General features: G+C 49.8%; 1 protein-coding gene across 6 annotated transcripts in view; it reads right to left on the bottom strand.

Moving 5' to 3' along the window:
* TNS1 (tensin 1) overlaps nucleotides 1-20428 on the bottom strand; it is a 205141-nt gene that overhangs the window by 69646 nt on the left and 115067 nt on the right. For all 6 annotated transcript variants that reach the window (XM_073020067.1, XM_073020066.1, XM_073020063.1 and 3 more), the window contains 6 exons: nucleotides 18133-18245; nucleotides 17617-17677; nucleotides 17317-17392; nucleotides 16607-16736; nucleotides 13921-13986; nucleotides 12472-12588 (listed from right to left, as the gene is read on the bottom strand). In XM_073020067.1, coding sequence (XP_072876168.1) covers nucleotides 12472-12588; nucleotides 13921-13986; nucleotides 16607-16736; nucleotides 17317-17392; nucleotides 17617-17677; nucleotides 18133-18245 — 563 coding nt within the window. The remainder of the gene's footprint in view (nucleotides 1-12471; nucleotides 12589-13920; nucleotides 13987-16606; nucleotides 16737-17316; nucleotides 17393-17616; nucleotides 17678-18132; nucleotides 18246-20428) is intronic.

Below are 20428 nucleotides of genomic sequence, written 5' to 3' on the forward strand. Positions count from 1 at the left end.
TGCAGCCAGAGGCCTCAGTTCAAAGTCCAGCTCAAGAACCGGGATGGTTGAAGGTGAACTTGGGGAAGCATTTTATAAAGTGCCACCCATGGTCAGGTAGCGGTATTAGCAAAAGTTAATGCTTAGTCATGACTTCCTGTATAATAGTTGCTGAGCTAGGTGCCCGAAGATTATTTCTGTTAATTCTCAATGCTGTAAGACACGTACTAGCCTTCTCCCCACTTTACAGGTGAGAACACTGAGGCCCAGAAAGGCTCAATGATTTGCCCAAGGTCAATAAAGGCAAGAGGCAGAGCTAGGGCTCAAGCCCAGACAGCCTGAGTCCCAAGACCATGCTTGCAATCACTACAGGACCTCCCAAGGATCTTCCCACCTAAAGACTATCACCTCCCAATGACGTAGGTTCCACCTCTTCCCAGCCCACTCTAAGACACTGTCCTTAATTTTAAAGGAGGCAGCCTATTACTGAAGCTATGTGAGCTCAGTGGCTTTGGTAGGATTTTAGAAGGTCTTGTGCCTGGGAGAGGGACATAGAGAAGAAAGAAGGAGATTTACAGGGGATGAATCATCCATGAGCAGCTGAGGAAGTAGACGGAGGGTTATCAAAGGAAAAAGAACTGATCATTTGCCAGACCCCAGATCCCTTGGAACCTTTTCCCATAAATGGCCTCAGAACTGTCCATCAGACAGAAAGCAGGGACTCGGAGAGTGGACCAAGAGGGAGCGGCTCTGCTGCAGGAAGATGGGGTGCCAGGTAGCAGGCAGGGGAGGCAGTGGGTAGACGCAGGCAGGCTCCAGGGAGGATGCCGCCTCTCCAAGGCTGATGGAGAGACTGGCCCCAAAGCCAGGCCAGGACAATGAGTGAAGAAGCTCAACTTTGCCAAAGCAAATCAACCTCTGAAAAGGCAGGGAGGAGCGCCCAAGGTCTGAATAGATCCAGCAAGGAATCATCTGGAATAATCCAGGAAGAGGACCTTCACCACAGAGGGCTAGATGCTGCTGTGAGCTGAATGGGGAGGCTGGAGGACTGGAGGCTGAAGGCAAGAAGGCCCACTGTGGGAGCCACACACCCACCAGAGCCAGGGGTGGCATCAACCCACCCCCACCTGCGTGGGACTCTGAGTGGCCTGGTGGAGTCTCCCCAGGCAGCCACATGGGGAGGAAGTGAGGAAAGGCAGCCCTCAGCCAGCCAAGTTCACCAGGGCAAGAAATGCAGGTTTTGTGGACACATCTACTGCAGGTCTGGTGTTCTTTATTTTGTAAAGGTTGCTTTGAAAAACTGAAAACGAAACAAAGGAGAAAAGAGGCCCCTGCACCCCTTCAATAGCAGACGGGGGAATGGAGCCCCAGGACTCTGATGAGAGCTTCCGGGACAGCTCAGCTCAGCTCCTGGGAGCAGCAGGGGCCCCAGGGAACACCAGCCCCTCCCTTGGCCCCACACTGCAACTGTTCTCGCCTCCCTGGCCTCCTGCAAGGGTGTCCTGGCCCTCAGCTCACCTCCACCACCTCCAGCATCCTGGTAAGATCCCACCACCCCACCGCAGTAACCAGAGCAATTGTGTGAGGAAGCCAGTCAGATTTGATTGTTTCTCTTTCCTTTCACTTTCCAGACTTTGAGCAACGTTTTTATGCCACTTCTTAATCTGAAAAACAATTCTGCCTTCAATGCCGTCTATCCTCCCAGGGGTCCTTCAAATGCAGACCCTCTGCAAAGCCAGCCCCTCTGATCACAATCATCCCCAGAAAACAGGGGACTTGCCCGAGCCCCTTACCCACAGGCTGTGGGTCAGAGTGGACACAGCACCGGGCTGACACCCCCACCCCATCTCCAGACAACCCCAGGGCACAGCTTTCTGTATCCCCAGGACTTGCACAGTGGCCACCACCTAGCAGAGGATCAGTTAAGTATCTGGAGAAAGAAAGGAAGGAAAGGAAGAAGAGAGGGAGGAAATGATGGGTGCAAAGCAGCTTTAGGTGGGTAAGAAAAAGTATTTGATTGATAGAAGCTTAAATTTATTTTATTGGATATAATTAGAGTCAGTATCTTGGGGTCTTGACAGGTCCGGATGACTTGCACTTGTCTACAGGTCTGGCAGGAGAGGAAAGAGGGAGGGAGACTGAGGGAGAAAGAGTACACACTCCCCCGACCCCTGCCTCGATCTGGATATGTGAGCACAAGGGAGCAGACTGTGCCCAGAGCTCCGGCTAGCTCTGAGCGTGGCTCCGGCCTTCCAGCCTGCACCCGATGGCAGAGATTACAGAGCACCAAAGGCACATTCACTCGGGAGGGTATTGGTTTACCATGTGTTCCACGGGCAGAGGCTGCTGCCCAAGCATGCCAGCTGCCTCACAGAGCAGGGCCAGCTAAGGGTCCAAGGGCATTGAGACAAACCCAGCGCTGCTCGACAGGGAACAGTGCAAGCAGGTGGCTGGCAGATACCGGGTCAGTGGTGTCATATTTTTACCCGCAAGGTCAGGCTTGCCTTGTATTTGAATTCTCAAGACTCTGATTGTGCCAGTGAGTCAGGAGAGGATTCTCCTCTTGGAGGAGGCAAAAGAACCAAGAATCCTCCTCAAGGAGCTGTCTCATCCAGGCCTCTGTCTTGGCCTCTGTGCAGACCAGCACACACTAAGATCCACACCTCTTGTCCCTCAACATCTGTACCCAAGGGGGCCAAGAGGAGAAGAGGGCCAATCTCCCTGCCACAGCTGATTCACCTTCTCACAGTTGCGAAGTTCTACCAGGGGGCTAACCCAAAACTCTCCTGCTAGTATCTCAGCCCTTTGTCCTGTATGATGTGATAGATCAAGGACAGAAGCTTTCAGTAGCATCTTTGAATTCCTCTCTCCCCTGCTACTGCCCCCACCACCTTGAAGTCACAGGCCAGAAGGGGCTATCCCCTCTGGAGGCCAGGTGACCATTTCCCAACAAAAATCAGTTCAGGGCCGAATCCCAGGCTCTCAGCACCCACATATAGAAACTCACCCCTGAAGTCCTCTGCTCAGATACAAGGGGCACATGTATCACTCCCCAGAAACCTTGGACTATTTCCCTGAGTTATCTGGGACCACCTGCAATCCTGTACTCCCCTCTCTTGCTGGTTTCTCCCACGTCTTACTCAAAAGTTCAGACGGCAAGAATGTCAGACCCTGAGAAAATACATCAAGGGCAAATTGTGTGGTGCACACGAGTTCCCTTCCGCAGCCCCACCCAGAGGGAGCACTGGGACTGTGCTCCCCACTGCTGAAGTGTCTCACTCTTGAACCTGGAGGACACCTTCTCACCGCTCTCCCATCTGGCCTGGGCCCTAGGAGAAGAAGGGACACAGGGCTACATAGGCCCGGGACTGGCTGGAAGATAGAACTCATGGGCTTTTTTGCTGTTCTGCCATCCAGGGATCTGAAACTCGGCCTCCCTCTCTGTGTAATGGGGCAGCCTTTCCAGGCTAATCCAGGCACCTCTTCTAAAGCTGGAAAGAGATCAGGCCACACAGCCTAAAGCATTTTGGGCTACGGATGAAGATCATAAAATGACAGGTAGCAGTACAGATCCCTGACTGGTTGCAGACCCACCATGTTGGAAACCTGCCTTCACCATTTTTCCAGAAGACTTCCTTGGACAAGGTCCTTAACATCACTGTTACTTGCCTCAGTTTCCTCATCTATCAAATGGGAACACTATTTGTGACCAGATGTTAACGTGAAAGTACTTGGGTCTCAGTTGTAAAAGAGGCCTGAGGACAATGAATGATACATTTCAAAACTAAGGCAGGAGACAACCATGCAGGCCTTGCAGAAGAGATGACTAACATCAAGAAGTGAAAAGACCACTCACAGAATGGCAGAACATATCTGCAAATTATATACCTGATAAGGGACTTGTTGCTAGAATATAAAATGAATGCTTACAACTCAATAATGAAAAGACAAAACAAAAATTTAAAAAGCAAACAGAGGATGTGGATGGGCATTTTTCTAAAGAAGACCATAATGGCCAATTAACACATGAAAAGATGTTCAACATCATTAATTCTTAGGAAAATACAAATCGAAACCACAATGCAAACCCTTTCACACCCACTAGGATGGCTAGAATCCCAAAGACAGAAAGTAAGTGTTGGTGAGGTTGAGGAGAAAGTCTCATACATTGCTGGTAGGAACGCCAAATGGTGTAGCCACTTTGGGAAACAGTCTGGCCATTCCTCAAATGATGACACACGTGGTCCAGCAATTCTGCTCCTGGCTATCTACCCAAGAGCAATGACAACCTAGGTCCACACAAAAACTTGCACATACAAGTTGACAGCAGCATTCTTCATGCAAGCCAAAAAGTTGAAACAATGCAAATGTTCATCAATTGATGGTGATGTATGGATAAACAAAATGTGGTATGGTCTACAACAGAATATTATTCAGCAACAAAAATGAATAAAGTACTGATACATATTACAACATGAATGCACCTTGAAAGCACTGGGTCAAGTAAAAGAGACAAGACACAAAAGACCACATGTTGTATCACTCCATTCACGTAAAATGTACAGAATAGACAAATCTACAGAGACACAAAGCAGATTAGGGTTGTGAGTTGGGGACAGAAATGGGAGTGGCTGCTGCTGGTTATAAGGTTCCTTTGGGTAGGGGTGATAAAACTGTTCTAAAATGAGATTATGGTGATGGTTGTACAAGCCTAAATATACTAAAACCCATTGAATTGTATACTTTAAACAGGTGAAGTTGTGGTATTAAACTATATCTACACAGCTATTAAGTTTTTAAAGAGAGTGATGGCTGAAAACAGTTTTGTGGTTCCAAACTATACCGCCATACACACCACGCACAACATACGTATCAAAGGTGTAAAAAGATCAGGAAGTAGAAGATTGTAAGAGGAATTGTGGAGAGCATGGTGTTTGGCAGCAAGTCCCACCTTGCTATGGGCGTATCCCTCATCTCAGTGAGTCTGCTCAGAGGCTCAGCAGGCACCTGAGGGTGCATGGAGGATGTGAAAGACAGGGGCCTAACTGTGCTGTGGGAACAGGGGCGGGGGCACACTGGCCACCTCAACCCAGGTCTTTGCGGGGGCCAGGAGTGCTGACGGTTTACTTTGGACCAAGGTGAGAGAGAGCCAGCTCCTGGGCTACCTGAAATGTTGTCCATGAGGGCCACCTGCAGGAGTGAGAGATTTCAGCAGGATGAGGCTGGAGGGAGCGAGGTATGACTGGGCTGAGGAAGGGGGTCCTGAGCATCTGAACAGAACCACGTTCGCCACCCAAAGGGAACAGGGAATGAAAGACTTTTGGGCAGTTGGACGGGGTCTCCCAAATACCTACAGAAGTGCCTCAGGAGAGAAGCCAGAGGGCATTCAATGCCTCCAGAATCTTCCACTGGCAAAGAACCCAAGAGATATCATTTGTGTCTCTGTCTCCACACAGAGCATGCCTGTGCAATCTCACCAGGCAAGAAAGAATGTTCTGGAATGTTCCCCCTTTCTTCTCTTCCTAACCCTAAATACGTATGTCAGGAAAACAGAAAGAAAACTTACTGAGCCTCCCCACCACCATCACCACCCCCGCCCCCCAACCAACACACACACACACACACACACACACACACACACACACACACACAGAGCTGGCAGCCAGATAGGAGCTGACAAGGGGGAGGAGCAAGTTCACCAGCACCGGGCATATTTATTTGTTACCAACTGAAGGACCTTGTATTACCTGAGAGTGGCTAGAAAAGGGATGGAACTTGCCCTAATGTTATCTAGGGGAAGGGGAAACAGGGTAGACTTAAAGGGCAGAAGTATATAAAACAAGTAGCATTTTAATCACATCCTACAAGTTCCGCTTGTTCAGCCCAATAAGTACAAAACAGCACCCACCTATAGGTGTTTGGGGAGGATTAACCAAGAGAACATACAGTCAGTGTTGCCTGGCACCCAGAAAGTACACAGTGCTCTCATCTCATGGTCATCGTCAGCATCAGCGTCCTCAACACTGTTAGGGTTTTGGAGCTGGAAGCCCTTTTTGAAATCCATTATCCTCAATTCGCTGATAATGAAACTGAGAACCAGAGAAGGGAAGTAATTTTTCCAAGGTCACATAGCAAGTTGATGTCAGAGGCATGTTTCCTGACTCCCAAGAGTGGGGCTCCCAGAACAGAGCCAGCTATAGGTGGTTCCCAGAGAGCAGAGGGACATGGTGAATGTGGGCTTTTTTCTAAAGAGGAGAGGGCTAAAATCACATCTGTATCTTCTCTCCTCCAGCACTTCAATAATAATAAAAACAGACACAAATCACTGCCAGCATGGCATGCACCACTCTGCTTTTCACATTTTATGTATATTACCTCATTGTATATCAGACAATGCTATAGCAAAAGTACTGTTATCAAACCCATGTTACAATTAAGACATTTAGATCTCAGAAAGGCAAAGTTACTTGGCCAAGAAACATACCTATAAACAATAGAGCATAGAACCAGATCTTCTGATTCTAGGTCCCATGGCCTTAATCCCTAGAGTAGAGATTGGTCTGTTCAACCTAATTTCCAGCTTCTCATCTTCTATGCACAACTTCCTTGCCCCCTTTGAAGCTAGGCATGGGTGTGTGGCTTGTTTTGGCCAATGAAACATGAGCAGAAGGAAAGCATGTGAGTTTTAGGCAGGAGCAGTGTGCAAGTCATGGTGTCCTCTTCCCACAGCCGCAGTAGCGAAGGAAGCACCTACAAGATGAAGCCACCCTCAGCCTAGAGTATCTGTGATGAACAGAGACCTTGCTGACCCCCAGTGGACACATAGAATGAGCAAGAAATACGCTTTTGTTGAGTTAGGCCCCTGAGAAGGTGGGACCATTTGTCATTGTGGCGTAATTGAGCCTCTCCTGACTGATAGAACCACTAAGCCATGCTCCTTCCTGCTCTGAGCCCATGGGTTGAGCTCAGAGGGAAGCCTGGCAGGACCCTCTTAGGTCTTCACACGTCATGAAAAGACACAATGCTTGAGCTCAAAGAAATGGAAAGAAATACTATCTACTCCAGCCCTCACATTTCATAAGAAGTAAAAAGGACCTATGGAAAAGGAGTTACCAGAGACACCCAGAACCCAAATCTTCTGCCTCCCAGGCCCATGTCTATCCATGCCTGTCTATCTCTCCATGTCTCTCATCTATTTCTTTCTTTCTTCTTCTTGGTATCTGCCTGTTTGCTGTATCTCTTTCCCTCCCTCTTTCCTCTTTCAAAAAAAAAAAAAAAAAAAGTATCCCAGAGTCCTTGGATAAGCCCAGCTCATAAGAAGTCATCACAGAATAGGGATTCCTGGCTCCAGGCAGAGGCTCCTCCCCAACCCAGACAAAAGCACCTGGGGAGTGGACTGGCACCCTGCAGAACTGGAAGATCTCCTCTGAGGGCTGAGAAGCTTGGGCACAAAACCAAGGGCCCCTGTCACCAGCTCCCGGTTCTGGTGGGATTATCCATGGAAACAAAGGAAGTACTGATGGTTGCCAACCAGGAGAAACCCAGAAGTGGGGTGGACACCAGCCCCTCACCCTTGTCAGCCAGGCTGGGAGGCTTGTCATTCCCCTGCGTCACCCTGTCCTTTGTCCCTGAGAAATCTACTTTCTGAGAGCACCCCTCACTTGCCCAACCCCTGTTCCTATCCTCTGTTGAGTCAAGAGAAACTCTAAACAACCAATGTCCAAGGAAGTCACGGAAAGGTGGAGATGGATGAGAAGGCAGGGAGGAACCCAGGCCTGGTCAGCCTGCAGGCTTCTCAGAGGCAGAGGACAGCCCACATCCCTTGGTTCAGGGCTTGCTTCCGAGAAGGCTTGCCCTGGAACACTATGGAGGAATTTGGAGCCTGCTCTATACAGCAGAGGCAAAAACACAGCGCCACCCCTACCCATGGGGACCTGGAATCTGGGCACGGGGCGTCAGATCTCAGGCCAAGTTGCTAATGGGGCTTCTGGAGGCTGCAAAACTGGTGTTAGCCAGAGTACTGAGCTGGCAGGCTCCAGACCTAACTGGAGAGGGGCAGAGGCTCCTGCAAGGAGGGGACCAGACCTCTCCCCACCACCCATCCTTGACCTCCCTTCCTCCCCACTCAGGATCAAAGGCCTGGGGCATCCAAATACATGTGACCCAGAAAACTCCTTCTCAGGTGTGAAGAGCTGAACTGTTGCCCCACTCAGATTCCTGTGTTGCAATCCTAACCCCCAGCAGCTCAGAATGCCACTGTATTTGGAGACACAGCCTTTAAAGAGGCAATTAAGGTGAAAAGAGATCATTAGTGTGAGCCCTACTCCAATACATCTGGTGTCTTTATAGGAAGAGATGAGGATAAGGATACATGCAGAGGGAAGATGATGTGAAGATACAGGAAGAAGACAGCATCTTCAAGCCAGGGAGAGAGGTCTCAGGAGAAACCAACCCTGCTGAAACCTGGATCTCAGACCTGTAGCCTCCAGAACTGTGAGAAAATTCATTTCTGTTGCACAAGCCCCTCGGGTCTGTGGTGCTTTGCTGTGCTGCCTGAGCAGACTAATAATACTTTAGGTATGAGAAGCAGCAGAAGGCACTGCTCTGGAAATAAAGGGTACCCAAGATGGCAGACACCCCGCTCCTGGCCACTGTCCCACAACAGACAACTTTGTCCAGTCAGAGGGTCCTTATTATTGAGCTTCCATTTGATTCTTCACCCTCATCACGCCCCCCTGCTCCTGGCCCAGGAGCAGGTGAGCCCAAAGTCTCCACCACAGCCTCAGCTTGCTACACAGAGACACAGCTGGACCCATCCCACCATGAAACGGGCTTCCCTGTGTGGTAGTGAGTCCCTGTCATCATTAGGGCTTGCGAAGTGAGACAATGATCCTGAAGGAGCCACCTGAATGGATTAGGGGTGTGGGTTCTGGGGTGCTGGTAAGCTGAGCTCCAAGGGAGGTAGAAAGGGATTTGGATTCCAATATCAACTCCACCTCTTGTCTCATGACTCTGGACAAGATTGCTAACCTCGGCCTACTTCCAGGGTCTTCATCCAGGAAATGGGGTTGGCACAGGCTGAGCTGAGCTAATGCCAAGGAGGGTCCATACATGGGGGTTTCCTGCCCTATTGGAAAGCCCCCTCCCTCTTGGGTTTTATGACTAGCCTGGCCACCTGAGCCTGAGAAGTCAGCCTGCGAGAACAGAAATTCAACAGAATTTGGGAGAAGGCTCTAAGTGTCACAGTACTGCTAGCTATAAACTTGAACTTGGAGTTGGTCTGGGGGACTGCAGGCAGTGAGGAAAGGGTTAAACGCAGAGCAGTTCCTGAGATGATGGTTAAGTTAGCGGCAGCAGGAGGGCCTCCTAGGGGACCAGGAGCTCTGAGCCCGGTGCTGGCCATGCCTCACTGCCAGGAGAGGGCAAGGTGGGGACACAGGCCACACTAGAGGATGCAGGCCAGAGATGACATCTGCTGCTGACTACCTGGCTGGGTGCTCCCTGCCCCCGCCATCTGAGTCTCCTGGTGGGCTCCAGAGGGAATGGTCTGGCCCCTACTATCACCCTCCCGCAGTGGGCCTGAAATAGAAGAGGTAGGCAGGGGGCCACTTTCAGAAATGGCCCCAGGTCACCTCGGACACCCTTCCCTCTACCTATTTCGAGAGGCCAGCCACTCATCAGAAGCATTCCTGAGTCAGCGGCGCACACTCTTTTCTGTGGGTGGAGCAGGGGCTCAGCTGTTGCCTGCACTGAAGTCTTGCTGAACACCTGCCTCAGGGCGAGCCCAACGGCCTCCGGGGTGCCACGCTCCAGCGCACCCCCCTCGCCTAACCCTCCCTCTTTCTCACAGTCAGGATTGGGTGAACTTCTCTGTCCGTGGGTGAGAGGTAGCAGCCAGAGAGGTACTAGGCTCAGTGGGACCCAGGTACTGCCACAAAACCAGATGCCCAGAGCTGGCCCCTAGGGACGTCAGCCAACCCAGGACGGCATGGTGGGCAGTGCGGTGGCTTGAAACCCAGATCTGCTCTTGACTGGCTTGGCAAGCTGGGTCAGGTTACTTAACCCCTCTGTGCTTCAGTTTCCCCATTCGAACATAATAAGAGTCACAGAATGGCTGGGAGCATCAAATGAAATGACAACTACCAAGTTCTTGGTGTCATGGCTGGTGCGTGATAAATCCAGGCCTTTTCCCTTAGCCATGTCTTGCAGGCACCTGACACGCTGGCCACAGTTGACACAAATGTGTCAGGGACCCCCAAGGACACACAACCTGCAGCTCCTCCTCAGGTCATGCTGCCCACAAGGGGCTCAAAATGATCTGTTGACTGACTCCCCATTTTACAGCAGGGCAAACCAAGGCCCCAAGGGACAGTATCTTGTCAAAGGATTTGAAGCCAGGTAGTTTGGTTGCAAAGGCTGCATTCTTAACCACATGCTAAACTGCCTCTCATGAAGGCTGCTACAGGCAGGTAGAGGAGACAGAGGGCTGGTGAGGGAAGGTCCTGGCTGCCTCTTCTGCCCCCCAGCCCTTCCTTTTTTCCCTTCTAATCCATTCCCTCAGACAGAGGGATGGAACCAGCGGGATCTTTTGGCCAGCTAAAGGTCAGCTCGTCCTGCAAGGACAGAGGGGCCCTGTCTGGAGGCTGAGAAGCTGGCCCTCTGCCGAGAGGGGGAACCGCTCTCGGCTCTGCTGTCCCTGGGCTGCCTCCCACTCTGACCGTCTGCTCTTCTTCCTTCCCCAACAGCCAACTACATCCTAAGCCCCGACTTTCCCACATCTCCTCCTTGCCCTTAATTATTTTACCTTTTATTTGCCTGGCACTTTATAGTTTACTAAATGTTTCTACATTTATCATCGCATTGACTGTGCACCAAGGAGAGATGGAGAGACAGTAAAAATTCTTTCCAATTGCCAAGTGTTCTTGTTAAAAATGCAAACATCCCCAGCACAACGACCAATTAGGCTGGCAGCCACTGAGACCTCAGAACAAATTCGCTCCAGTCTCTGCTTTCTGCTTGGCCACTTAGCGCCAGGGGATGGAGGAGTGCTTTTCGGGAGCAGCCTGGGGGGTCGGAGGGGCCTGGTGGGGTGTCTTGGCCAATCCAAGGGTGCTGGGCCCCTGGGGGAGGAAAAGCACCCCAGAAAGGGGTTGGGAACTGAGGCAGGTGTGAGGACAGGCCATCCACTTTTCGACACTGCACAGAAAAAATGTGCTCTCAGCAAGTCCACAAATTCTAGTCCAACCACTCTCCCTCATCCCCACCTCTCTCTGAAACTTTCTGCACATTCTTGTGCCCCCCAAGGTCAGAGGAGAAATCTTTATTCGAGAAAAGGCCCAAAGATTTTCAGAGAGGAGTCATCAAATACAAAACCTTGGGGAGGGAGACAGAAGACAGCGTTGTGTAGAGGAAGGAGGGCAGGAGGAGGCCCCCAGGCCTGCCTGTCTCTAACTCAACTCTGCCATGGGCCCCAGGGGCCCCAGGATGGCACAGCCCCACCCAGGACTGGCTTCGGCTGGGAGAAGCCGGACGCTGGGTGCTGGCATCCTTGAAAGGGCCATCCTGAGTCATGGGGGCAAATCAGGAGGGTCTGCCTCTGGGAGAGGTCTCAGTCACCCCAACTGAACACAGATCGGGAATGGGCTGGACCATCCCGAAGGTCCTCCCAGCTCCAACATTCTGCGGCCCTACGACCAACTCAAGAAAAGAAGCTCGTGGCCAAACCCCAGACAGAGTTCCTGGGCTCCGGGCATGCTCACTTTCAGAGCCCGCCCCACGTCTCCTTACACATATGCAGATAAACCACATACATAAATAGAACTCTCAAGAGATGACCTGAGTTGCAGTGGACGATTTGACATAATGTTGGGTTCGTAGCTAAATTAAACATGTATTAATTTCAATGCTGTTGCTTCTTTTCAAATTTCAGAGCCTATCAGTTTGTTCCCAGCTCTCAAACGTTTTTGTTGGCTGTTGACGAAAGCTTGCAGGCCCTAGATCCTGTGTCTCTGTTCCTAGTACTCTGACCCCAGAGAACTCAGGCAGCGAGCCTGAAGAAACCCAGCAGTGGGTTTAATACACACATGACAAATGCTGTTTCTGCAGCACAACGGGGAGTATCTCAAGCTCCACTCAAGGCCGCGTCCTCCAAGGAGTCTTCCCAGATCACTCCAGCTCTCAAAATCCCTCCCTGCCAATCCCAGGGAACTCACTGTCCATGGAACTTACTTGGCTGCAGCAATACACTTTCACGATAACCCCCTTGTGGCCATTTTGCTGCCTTCCTTGGCTCTGTCCTGATTTTTATTTAATATATTCATCGATGTGCCTTATCTTCCCCCAGTGAACTGTGAACTCTCAGAGGCACCTCAGACTTCCCCTCTGCCTCCTCTCGAACCCAGATCTCTTGACAGCAGGCCAAGAGAAGCAAGGTCATGTGAGCAGAGGCTGTGCAGTTTGGATAGGGGCTGGGAGCCACTGGGTCCCACCTACCCTCCATGCCGTCATCTCGATGCCCACTGAAGTTGTCGTAGGAGTCCCAGCGGATGAGGGGGTCGGAGGTGTTATAGTCCACAGACACGCTCGGCCCGTTCTCCAGGTGCTCCATGCCTAAGTGGGATGGGAAAGGCAGGGGCAGTCAGGGAGACAGTGCAGAGAGGGAAAAGGATCAGCAGCTGGAAAAACAGAGAAAGCCCACAAGCTCCCCAAAAGATGCTCCCTGAGGGACTTCTCGTTTTCTTGAGCATGGCGGGCGGGACCAGTGGTTTAAGCTGGACTGAGAACTGGGAGTCCAGTTTCTTACATTCTTGAAAAGGCTCATGCTGGGTCATAGGGGTAAACCAGGACAGGCGCTGAAGAATGATGACCCCCTGGAAGAAAGCAGGGAGGACCCCTGGCTGGGTGTCTGCCTCTTTCTCTTCTGTGTCCCTGGGGCTTCTGAGGCAGTGCCAAGAGACTAGGAAGTCTGCCCCTGGAGTCAGACCCTGGGGTTGGGAGGCAGGCTGGTTAAGAGCTGCATGGGGTCAGGGACAGCAAGGAAATCACAGCCCTGACATTGAAAGGACATAAAGCCTCCAAAGGTCATCCCGGGCATGGCCCCGCCCCCTCTTAAAATGCTCTCCACTCCAGACAGAAACCTAGCGAGCACGGCAGAATCTCCTAGCCACCCACAGAAAACCCAGCTTAGCATTAGGACAAATACCTAATGCATGCAGAGCTTAAAAGTAGATGATGGGTTGACAGGTGCAGCAAACCACCATGGCACATAGATGCCTAAGTAACACACCTGCACATTCAGCACATGTATCCCAGAACTTCAGGTAAAATAAAAATAAATAAATAAATAAATGTTTAAAAACCCAGCTCAAAGACAGCATAGCTGCTAGTCAAGTCTGTTAGGGCGAGTTACCTTCCTGGCTTGGCAGTCCTTTCTTTAGTCTATCCAGAGTCCCTCTGCACATAATCTAACTTCATCCCCTTTCATTCCATTCTCAAATAAGATGGTGAACAACTGGTCTCCACTTATAACCAGTCTAGAGGCTTCAAGGTTATTATTAAACTGGCCTTCAGGTTGAATCACCTCAGTTCTCATAAATACGCATCGTCTATCCAGCACCTTTGAGTGTCCCCTGCCCGCCAGCCACTCCCTCCATCTACGGTGGCCCTCACTCTCTGAATATAACAGGCTGATGACCTAATGTGACCAGAACAGTTTATCCAACCCAGTGCCTCTCTGTCTGCTTTTTTATTTTTATTATCCAGAGATTAAGTCCCTGATTCATGTTTAGCTAGGGGTCCACTCTGAAACCCAGATCCTCTACTGATGGCCTGCGTCTCAAAGATAACTTTGTCATTGTGGAACAGACCGGGGTGGAAGGGTGGTGGGGATAGGGTCAGGATAAAAGGAAGGAGTGAGAGAATGAATTCTAACTTGGGTTATACCTTGAATTTTCTCTGGCCCATAAGAAAATACAAACTCCACTTTGCCATACTCTGGAAATCGATCGTCTGGAAAAAGAGAAGGAAAAACAAAAATAGGCAAAAAGTCCCAAAAAGGACTCCATAAAAAGTTTTCTTCTAGAAAAAATTAAAATACCATATATGTACATGGTTAATAATATAATAATCAACGTATATTTATATATATATACATGAAATTATATCTATACAATGAAATTAAATCTCCTGCCACTCTAGCCCCTGTCCTACTTGCCTGAGGTAATGAGGTAACTGATTGTATTTCTATTTCTTTTCTACTAGCAATTTACCTCTAAGACTCTAAATAATAGCCATTATTTTTATGCCACTATTTCCAGATACCTATTTTATTTTATTTTATTTTATTTTATTTTATTTTGAGATGGAGTCTCATTCTGTCGCCCAGGTTGGAATGCATATTTATATTTTTGAGACAGAATCTTGCTCTGTAACCCTAAATGGAGTACAGTGGTGCGATCACAGCTCACTGCAGCCTCACTCTCCCAAGCCAAAGTGGTCCTCCTGTCTCTGCCTCCAGAGTAACTGGAACTACAGGTGCAAGCCACCACGCCCGGCTCATTTTTGTATTTTTTGTAGAGACAGAGTTTTGCTGTGTTGCTGAGGCTGGTCTCAAACTCCTGGGCTCAAGCAATCCACTGGCCTCAGCATCCCACAGTGCTGGGTCTACAGGTGTGAACCACCATACCCAGTCAGACATGAATGTTAAATAACTTCTGTGGATTGACCACTATGAATATGAATAATTTGGTTCACTTTCACTACTATCCCCACTTCCTCTCTTCTTAAATCTGATTATTGTTTTCATTTATTCTATTGATTGTCTTTGAAACTTTAAATAAAATAGTTAAGCCTCTATTTCTTGTTCTCTTTTTAGAGACCAGGTCTCACTCTGTTGCCCAGGCCAAAGTGCAGCGGTGCAATCATAGCTCACCGCAGCCTTGCACTCTTGGGCTCAAGTAATACTCCTGCCTCAGCCCCTAGAATAGCTGTGATGACAGGCACACACCACCATGCCCGGCTAGTTTTTTGTTGTTGTTTTTATTTGTAAAGACAGAGGTCTCACTATATTTACCAGGCTAGTCTTAAACTCCTGGCCTCAAGCAATGCTCCCGCCTTGGCCTCCCAAAGTGCTGGGATTACAGGCATGAGCTACCGTGCCTGGCCATGCCTCTATTTATTGATCTGTCAATTTTCAATGGTATTTCCTGACTCCCACTACGTAAGAGAAGGAAATCTGTGACCCTCCTTTCTCTCAACTTCTGCCCAAAGCCTTATTTATTCTATCAGCTATTCCTTTATTTTTCCTTGTTAAGACTGCCATCATTTACATTCTATACTGTAATTATGATGGCATCTTCTGGCTCCAGTGCAAGGAGAGCTCATTAAAGAAACACCCTTCTACATGAGCCAGGCTACACTAAGGAGATCTGGACCCTCCTCCAAGCCCCAGTTCCAGTCTTTCTCTGCCTGAGCCCAGTCTGGACACAGATCACTGCCCACTGCTTGTAGGAAAATAAGTTACAGCAAGGATGGCATCTGCTCTATGGGACACCTATCATGCCTGTGCATGTCTCCATCACTGCAGGCATCACTTCGTAGTATCATGTGTGTGTGTCTCTCACTGAGGAAACTGTGAACTCCCTGAGGGTAGTGCCTGACTTCTTTCTGTTCATATCTATAGGGTCTAGCACATGCCCGACACATATAGACACATAAGTGATGCTTGGAGGATGGATGGATGGATGGGTGGATGGATGGATGGGCAGATGGATACATGGACAGATGAATGAATATGTAGATGGATGGATAGATGAATGAAGCGATGGATTAATGGATGGATGAATGGGTGGGTGGGTAGATGGATGGGTGGGTGGATGGATGGATGGATGGACAGACAGATGGAAGGACGGATGTATGGATGGATGGATAGATGGATGGATGTGTGTAAGGATGAATTGGTGGATGGAGAGAGAGATGGGCAAATAAATGTGCATTTATATGTCCCAGGCATGAATGTGATATAGATAAAACTTCCAATGAATAAAAGAAAGAAGCAAAAGCAAACACCAAACCTTTCCGAACCACCTCTTCTTCTCTCAGAAAATGGTTCCCCCTTGCGGCGGCCACACCTCTCCACTATTGCTCTTCTGCCCTACAGGGTAATTATCCCCTGCTGGTCTGCCTGCCAACTCAACAAGATTTTTGAACTCCACCAAGGCAGAGACCATGTCAGGTTTCACTTTGAATCCCCAGCACTTGGTACAGATCCTAGCACAAAGCAGATGCCCAATGAATGTTGAAAAGAAATGATTATCAATAGGACACATGTGACAAACTAGGAGAACAAGATGAAGGAGAGACAGGGAAAGTAATAGAAGGCTGCAAGATATAAAACAGCCCAAGGACTGGGAGGAATTTTCCTCCACTTCTACTAACAACTGGAATCCCCAGACCATCCCGATCTCAACTCTCTCCCAAGTCTCTCTCAACTCTCTCCCATCGTCACCCTGAGACTAGACAGACCACGTGGCCCAGAAAAGATGGCCCCCATACCCACCATATCCTCTCAAACTGAGCTTCTCTCCCTGCCACAGGGGTGCCCACCCCCAGCTCCACTCAAGGAGCGCACCTTTGAAAGCATCATCAAGGTCCTCCTTCCCAAAGACAACCCCCAGGTCATGGATGGCACAGGTGTGGAACTGCACACGGAAGATGACGTCTCGGGCTGGGCTTCGGAACTTCTTGTGGTAGCACTTCAGCTGGGTGGGAAGATGGGCAGAACCAGTCAGGGGCCTGAGGCTGGGTGGTCAGGTCCCAGGGAGCCTCCTTATCAGCTCCACTGACTGAGCCCCCAAGGCTCACCCCAAACCCGATGAGGGAGAGCTCATCAACACAAAACAGGATCTCAGAGTTCTGTGGGGAAACTTCTAGAACAGCAAAGAATTGGAGATCAGCCTTGGCCTCTGGGGAAAAAAATGTCCTCCCAAGAAGTTTCTGCATACAAGTCAGAGTGCAAAAAGTAAGATGGATTTAAATGGAAGCAGGAAGGACTAAAGCTAGAATTCACAGAGTCCTTGTCACTAATAGGAAGCCAGCAGGTAACAGCTCACACTGAGTGGTATTTCCCTGGAGATGCTCCAGAACAACAGCTAAGCCCAGGGTGAGAGACACGGACTGTGTGAGACTGGAAGGTCTTCCAAGAGCCCTGAGAGCCTATGGTTCCAAGCCTGGCAGCCCAGGAGGAGTAGCTGTCTTGTCCCGAGAGGCAGGAAGGGAGTAAGAAAAGAAGAGAGAGAAAATAAACAAGGATGGGGCTTGAGACAGAGGAACAGCACTCACCAAGATGTCTCCCTTCAAGAGCAGTCCTGGCTCGATGGTGATGCAGACGCTAGTCTGGCTGTCTCCTGGGATGTTGCTGAGGGAGAGAGGTGGACAGAAACAGAGAAGGCTGCTGGAGGGGAGATGAGGGAGGGGCGTTTTCTCCCTGCTGCCCCTGTGCCACAGGGTTAGTGGGAAACCTCTCTGACTCTGTCCTTTCAGCCCTCTTGAGAACACTCTCTCCTCTCCCCACCCTTCTGACCTGGTCCTTAGCCCTGGGCCTTGGGCATCCCTGGCCTCTCATGCCCATGTAATACTTACTAGATGCCAGACGTGTACACAGGTTGCATGGCCTGGTAGATGCGGAGAAATGGCCGACATCCTGTAAAAGTGGGGTGGGTGTTAGCCAAGACAACAGAAACTGGCAGGCGGGAGGGGCAGAGGAGACAGTGAAGGGAGAAAGAGAGAAAGGAAAGAAGGAACGGGGGAAGTTGAGGTAGGAAGGGGAAGGAGGAAAAGAGGAAAGAGAAAAAGAGGAAGCAGAAAGGGGAAGAAATGCCAACTTTTCACTTGTAAAGCAAACTAAATTTATAAAAACATTGCCCATCCAACATCACTGGCCAGCAGGCACTGCAAATATCAAACCCATTTTGGAAATGAATAGATTGGGGCTTAGAAAAGTTCAGGAAACAATGCACTTGAGAGTCCAATGGAAGTCTTCTGACCCTGTAGCTCTCGTGTTGTCTGTTACTACCCAAGGTTGCCTCTTACAGGAGAAGATGGAAGATGAAAGGGAGGAGTTGGCAAGGGGGAGGCTGGAGGGCTCAAGGCGGGTACCTCCTTTAGACTCAAAGTTGGGGATGCCGTGCATGATCACGTGGTGCAGAAACAAGGGCTTGTTGTTCATTTTGATGGAGCCGGAGAGCAGGCCACTGAAGTAATGCACATACCTGCAGTGGTGGAAGAAGCAGCTTCAGGGAGAGAGGTCTGCACTGGTGCAGTAATCACTGTTCTGTCTTTTCTAAGAACATTGCCCTAGATCACTTACCTACTCTACCCTCTCCCCAACCAACATGGTCCCCCTCCCCAACCAGGCCTCCCTCCCAGACATTCCTGCCCGCTACTGGAAGCCCCAGGTAGGAAGAGTGAGCAGGTATACCAGACCTAGAGCTGGGTCAAGCCAAGCATCCCACTTGGAGTTCGCCACCGCCCTCTGGTGGTCAACATGAATATCTCTTTCCTGCTTCACTCCCAGCCCAAGAATCTCCTGCTGTACCAAAATTTCCATCCCACATCCCTGACAGGCAACGTTCAGCTGCACAAGGCAGGCCCAACCACCAAACAGCTCTGACACCCTCCCACCCCCACACAAAGCTCAAATCAAGCTTGTGCTCATACTCACAGCCCCAGTTCTGCCCACAGACCCAGTAGCCACAAGGGACAGTCTAGCAAATAGTGAGCAAGACTTTAATAGATATAGTTCTTCACTTTCTCTACATCACACTAAAGTGCATGAAGTCCCTCTCTCTGTATCCTTGAGTTTACTTGGTATTCGAGTAACTAGCTTCTAATAAGTATTACTAACTCTAGGGTCAACATCCCCCAATATATATATATATATTTTTTTTTTTTTGAGATGGACTTTCACTCTTGTTGCCCAGGCTGGAGTGCAATGGTGTAATCTTGGCTCACCACCACCTCTGCCTCCCGGGTTCAAGCAATTCTCCTGCCTCAGCCTCCTGAGTAGCTGGGATTACCAGCATGCGCCAACATGCCTGGCTAATTTTGTATTTTTAGTAGACATGGGGTTTCTCCATGTTGGTCAGGCTGCTCTCGAACTCCCAACCTCAGGTGATCAGCCCGCCTCGGCCTCCCAAAGTGCTGGGATTACAGGCATGAGCCACCACGCCTGGCCAACATCCCCCAATTCTTTAACAAAGATCTGTTGGAAGAATGGAAGGACTAACCCATACCTTCTCCTTCTAGACAGAGAGGATAAATAAGGTCCAGGAGGGGTCACTGGACTCCAGAGACACACAGCAAGAAAACACAAAGCTGGGAGTGGATGGGGAGAGCAGGAAAGAAGTCTGGACCCCAACGCATCTGCCCAATAAACTAGAGATCAGTCCTTCTGCGTCGATTAGTCAGCATTTTCCCTTTTCTTATTGGCCAGGGAATGCCAAGCTGAGTCAGTTAGACCAATCAGAATGTATTCCAAGGCTCTGCAGGAGCCAATAGTAGGTCTCTGAGGAGGGTGGAACTAGAGCCCACATGACCATGATAAGATCCCCTGCTGTCTCTTGGCTCCTTGGCCCACCTCCAGGCCTGTGCGCCTCTGTCCCTGGGCTTGGGTGGGGCCTCCTCGGACTACTCAAGTAAGATAATCTGATGGGCAGCACCCGCTCCTATTCAGACCCCTGCCCCATTACTCAAGCCGGAAACCTGGAATAGCAGTTCCTATCAGATCTCTGGATCACGCCAACAGGATGTGTCTGTGTTCGGGGGACAATGAGTCCGGGGGCGGGTGACAATGAATGAGAGAGCTACAGGCAAAGCCCCTCCCTCTCTCTTTCCCTGCCTTCCTCTCCTCCATCTGCTCCATTCCCTGCAAGTGACACTGACAAGAAGGCAGGAGGGTGGCAACAAATGCATAGTAAACCCACAGTTGCACTTTCACATCTGGGCTCAGAGAGGTGACCCACCCACAAACAGAGGCAGTGTCAGATAGGAGCCAGGCAGACACGCCCCAACGGCACGCTGTGCAAGCGCATTTTGAACACCAGGTGATACAGTTTGGCCACATCCTCACCCAAATATCATCTTGTTGTAGTTCCCATAGTTCCCTCGTGTTGTGGGAGGGACCCAGTGAGAGATAATTGAATCATGGAAGTGGTTTCCCCCATACTGTTCTCAGGGTAGTGAATAATTCTCACAAGATCTGATGGTTTTATAAGGGGAAACCCCTTTCCCTTGGCTCTCTCTCTTCTCTTGTCTGCCACCATGTGAGATTTGCCTTTCACCTTCCGCCATGATTGTGAGACCTCCCCAGCCACGTAGAACTGTGAGTTCATTAAACCTTTCTTTTGTAATTTGCCCAGTCTTGGATATGTCTTTATCAGCAGCATGAAAATGG

Source organism: Chlorocebus sabaeus, chromosome 10 (assembly GCF_047675955.1).
Source record: "Chlorocebus sabaeus isolate Y175 chromosome 10, mChlSab1.0.hap1, whole genome shotgun sequence".
Classification (NCBI taxonomy): domain Eukaryota; kingdom Metazoa; phylum Chordata; class Mammalia; order Primates; family Cercopithecidae; genus Chlorocebus; species Chlorocebus sabaeus.